The sequence below is a fragment of the Eulemur rufifrons genome, chromosome 6 (genome assembly GCF_041146395.1).
Source record: "Eulemur rufifrons isolate Redbay chromosome 6, OSU_ERuf_1, whole genome shotgun sequence".
NCBI lineage: Eukaryota > Metazoa > Chordata > Mammalia > Primates > Lemuridae > Eulemur > Eulemur rufifrons.
This window is the reverse complement of record NC_090988.1, coordinates 102587095-102591574: the sequence shown is the minus strand read 5'-3', so window position 1 is coordinate 102591574 and position 4480 is coordinate 102587095. Positions and strand designations below refer to the sequence as shown.

The 4480-nt window shown below is 67.2% G+C and overlaps 1 protein-coding gene across 1 annotated transcript; it reads left to right on the top strand.

Moving 5' to 3' along the window:
* The first annotated feature begins 504 nt into the window (after nucleotides 1–504).
* On the top strand, nucleotides 505–3020 carry LOC138384720 (uncharacterized). The gene is made up of 5 exons (XM_069470401.1): nucleotides 505–1732; nucleotides 1810–1939; nucleotides 2028–2145; nucleotides 2221–2349; nucleotides 2433–3020. The coding sequence occupies exons 1-5, from the start codon at nucleotides 1667–1669 to the stop codon at nucleotides 2440–2442; spliced, it is 453 nt and encodes a 150-aa protein (XP_069326502.1). The 5' UTR covers nucleotides 505–1666; the 3' UTR covers nucleotides 2443–3020.
* The last annotated feature ends 1460 nt before the right edge of the window (nucleotides 3021–4480 follow it).

Sequence of the window (4480 nt, the reverse complement as noted above, 5' to 3'; positions counted from 1 at the left end):
CAGCACCCCATGCGATGCCTCCCCATGGGCTCCCAGGCCCCTGGAGTAAATGCGAGGTCTCAGCCATGGTGGGTGAAGAAAGCGGCTGTGTCCTGTCCAAGTTCCCAGGGACCCCCAGCCAAGACTCCAGCCGCGGGCAAAGTGCACGCCCCAGCACCCGTGGCCAGGGAGCAGCACGCTCAGTGTTCCCTGCCGGGAGCGGACAGCCTCAGAGAGTAGAAGTTCCTGACCCAGAGGGAGACTTTGGGGACAATGCCAGGCCCTGTCCAAGGGGTGCCAGAGGAGGGGCGCGGGGGGGGGGTGTCTGTCTTTGGAGAATTCCCGGATGGGGTGAGAGGAACGTGCGCTGGAACGGTACAGGGTGGAGGTGGGCCCTGCAGGGGCCCAGGCAAGGTCCCTATTCCGATTGGCTGGAGAGGCAGGGGCGGGAATTCGGGGCGGGGCCACCCCAGTTAGAAAAAGCCCCGGCTAGGGCCGAAGAGCAGGGTGAGGGAGGGGGTGGGGGGTGGGAGTAGCGGGGGTAGTGGGGAAACTGGGGAAGATGGGGTGCAGGAGGAGAGGTTGGAGGGGCCAAGGAGCACCTTGGCCGTCTGGGGTCTGGCAGGAGTGGTGAGGGCGGAGGGGCCGGCTCAGGCAGGCTGGCTGCTGGGAGCGCGCTCCCAGGGTCGTGGGCAACATCGGTGTGAGGGCCTGAGCCAGGCTTGGAGAGGAGAGGGAGCCAGACATTCATCCCGGTCACTTTTGGTTACAGGACGTGGCGGCTGGTCGGACCAGGGGAGCTGCTGGGCAGGGTTTGGCCTCAGGGCTGGGCAGTGGAGGTGTAGCTGGCAGCAGCGGGCAGGTGAGGACCCCGCGCTGCCGGGCAGGTGAGTCCCCTTCCCCTCCCCGGGCCTCGCCTCACTGGCCTTCTGGAAGAAGGAGGTTTGGGGGAGCGAGGGCCGAGGAGGGAAGTGGCTATCCTCCCGGCGGCAGCGTGGCAGGACGAAGGCAGGACAGTTAGCAAAGGAGACATCTTCTCGGGGGGAGCCGAGACGGGGAAGGCTGGGGGGCGCGGGCCCACCAGGTAGAAAGAGCACTTGGAGAGGCAGAGGCTGCCAGCAAGTGGGTCGCACGCCAGCCCTGGGCCGGACAGGGACGAGGCGGGGACACAAGATGCAGGGGGGTCCCCAGCCGCCACCACATCCCACCCACCGCAATTCATTTAGTAGCAGGCATAGGAGTGGCTCCGGCAGAGCCTTCTGAGGCCTGTGCCGGAGCGTGAGGGCTGGAGAGCGGGAAAGAAGGGCAGTGCCCAGGTACACAGCAGGACGTCACCAGGAGGGAGCAGTGGCCACGGGTGGTGGGCTGCAGAGATACCGCAGCAAGGAGGCTGCACAGGCCCGGCCTGCAGGCACACTGTTCCCAAGAGGCACTGCAGCCCAGGGGCTGGCGCGGAGAGGGCCCACAGTGGACTTGGCGACACTGTATGCCCTCACCGCTCAGCCCCCGGGACTGGCACGGCAGACAGTACAGCACCCAGGGGAGTCAAGGGCACGGGGCGAGGCCAGACCAGGCGAGGCGGGCGGGGCGGAGTGAGTGAGTTTCAGGAGGGAGGCTGGGCGCAGGCAGGGTGCAAAGAGGCAGCCAGGCGCAAGCCGAGGGGCGCTGGCCTCCAGAGCCCGTGGCCATGGCGGGCCTCGCGGGCGGCGACGGAGCAGTGATCGGCGCCCCAGTGCTTGGGCTGGAGACGAGGGTGAGTGTCCACCCGCCGCCGCCCTCCGCCCCCACTGCCCGGCCCGCCACCCAGCACCTCCCCCATTCTCCCCACAGCCAGGTCTCCGGCAGGGGTGGACGTTCTGCCAGCCGCTGAAGGCCAGGACGGCACCGGCAGACGTGCTGAGGGATGTGACATGGTCCGGAGTGACGGTGAGGACAGACAGGATGCCGTCCGGCCTTCGCGGTGAGCATGTCCCCTTCCTAGGGACCAGGCTGGGAGCCCAGGCCCCTGGCTGAGTCATCCTCTCACCGCCCCCAACCGTCTCCCACAGGACATCCTCGGCTGGCACCGCGGGGAAGCTGTGACACAGGCGGGTCTCTGCTCCTTCACTTTCCCACAGGAGTCTTCACACTGCTGCTCTCTGGACCCCAGAACCCTCGAGATGCAAGGTGAGGGCCCCCCGCCTCGCCGGGCCGGGGACAGCAGGGCGACAGGGCGGGGCCTCACTCACTCCCAACCCACAGAAATGGTGCTACCCAGCTCATGCCTGGGACTTCCAATCCGGGACTTCTGCAAGTCGGTCTAGCTCTGAACCGAGATATGCTGCACTCTGGAACCACTACACCACCCGACTCAGGAATCGGCTCCAGAAGGTGAGCTTGGGCACCCCTTCTGGAAGCTTCCTGCCGTCCCCCCCTGCCCTGCCGCCACCCACACGCCATGCCGCTATCCACAGGTTAAGCTGAAGGAGCAGGAACCCGCTGACCCAACACCACAGACACCATCGGAAGAGCAGCGCCCGCACCACCCCCCGCCTTGGCGACTCCATCTTCCCGGCCACCCCCTGCCGCGCGTGGGGACCACTGCCCGCCAAGCCATCCTGGGGCGGGACAGCCCCACCACCGCCTCCCTCCTCTGTTCTTCTTCCTCCTTTCCTCCTCTTTTCCTTTCTGTCTTTCCTGTCTTTCCTTTGCTTGAGAGATTCGATGCACCTGCGGCTCCGTCCCCCGTCCCTCCTGAGTTCAATTTGCACTAAGTCACTTGCACTGGTTTGGAGCCGGAGGCAGCCCGAGTCTCTCCGTGCGAGTGTGTGTGCGTGCGGCCTCCTTGGCCAGCGCCGTGCCGGCGCCTGCCTGCCTGTCCACCTCTGTCTGGGGGCGCCAGGGCGCGGCCGTGTGCCCGAGGCCTCGCTCCCCCTCGCCTGGTCTGGAAGCTCCCCAACAACGGAGCACTCGAAGCTTCCACACGCCCCCCTCGCCCGTGCCCCTCCCCACCGGGGCCTCAGCAGAAGCCCCGGCCTCATCAATAAACACAGTTACAGTCACTTGTCTCAGGGACTCTGTCACGCGCAGCGGGGAGGGCGGGAGGGCGGCACATGAGCAGGGCACAGGGCAGGGGTGGGGGAGCACACAGCGAGGCTCCCGGGGCTGGGGAGGGCTCAGGGGACCCGAAGTGGGTTTTGGCACAGAGGGTCCTCAGGTAGGGCGGCCCCCCCAGGCTGGGGAGCAGGGGTGCAGGGCAGGCAGGGCTGTGGGACGAGAGGCTCCCTGCAGGGAGAGGTGGGGTCTGGGGTGGCCAGGAGGGTCCTTGGTGATGAGAGAGCAGTCAAGCCCCCCAAAGTGCCCCTGAGCTCCACATTACTGCCCCAAGTTCTCCCTGGGCCCCTGGCCAGGGGCCCAAGACCCCTCAGCAGGTCCAGGCAATTGGCTTATGGATCTGGGAGTTTGTTTGAAATGTAGGTGCTGGGGGGCCACAGGTGCAGGCACCCCACCTGGGGCAGGGCTGGCCACAGCCACACCGGGAGGTCCACGGTGCCCGCCCCGCCCTGCACCTTGCTCCACTCTGGGGCTGGGGCCCAAGCAGACACCAGGTGGCCGCCTCCCGCCGCTCTCTGCTGTGGGGGGGGTCACAGCTGTGGGGGGGGGGTCACAGCAGGGGAGGGGGCAGCACCGGGAGTCAGAAGAGCGGCCCCAGGCGAGTGGGGTGGGCTTTCCAGTAGGCAGAGAGCCCAGCAGGGGAGGGAGGGGAGTGGGGTCGAGGGTGGCGTCAGTGAGGGGTGGGGGCTGGGGGTGGGGGGCCAGGGGACCATGGCACGCAGGGGTTGCTGCTGAGAGGCAAGGCCAGCCCTGGGGTTTGCGGTCAGTGTTCCCACAGAAGACCATGGCCGGCTGGGGCCCCAAGGCTGGGCAGAAGCTGGGGTGAACAGAAGGAATCTCTTGGAAATGGGGCTGGGGTCCACAGCCCCCCATCCCCGCTCCCCACCTTTCCCCAGTTCCCAGAGCCACGAGGAAGGCACCTCGACCCCCGGCAAAGGCAGGACAGACCGTCAAGGAAACCCACCAGGCCCCCACCAGGCCCCTTTCCACCCAGCAGTGGGCCCTCGGGTCTGCCTGGGGACCCCGGGGCTTCCAGGGACTTGTGGGGTTAACACTAGGGTGGTCGGTCACCCCATGGGATGCACAGTTGGGTGCTGGTGTTTCTAGAAGCCCTCAGGGATGGCGCCCTGCAGGGCCTCCCTGGGTCCTCCCGCCATCCCGCGGAGGGTTCGAAGGCCGGCCAGGGCCAGGCTGGGGCCAGGCTGCGTCCCCTTCCCCGAGCCCGCACACGGGGTTGACCTACCCAGTGGGCTTTGCGGCAGGACGCAGTAACCGCCATGCGCGTGGAGAGTTAGGTCCGTAAACAGCCTTTATTATAAACATCAGCTGTGCTGGAGGTGTACAAGGCGGGGCTCAGAAGGTGAAAACAGGCTTCCTGGGGTGGCCCTCACAGGTGCCACAGGTGGCC

Bases quoted from the DNA above. Each gene is read 5' to 3' on its own strand.
- LOC138384720 (XM_069470401.1), top strand. From the start codon at position 1,667: ATGGCGGGCCTCGCGGGCGGCGACGGAGCAGTGATCGGCGCCCCAGTG. The intron at 1,940-2,027 runs GTGAGCATGTCC...CGTCTCCCACAG, and splicing joins GATGCCGTCCGGCCTTCGCG to GACATCCTCGGCTGGCACCG. The intron at 2,146-2,220 runs GTGAGGGCCCCC...CCCAACCCACAG, and splicing joins CAGAACCCTCGAGATGCAAG to AAATGGTGCTACCCAGCTCA.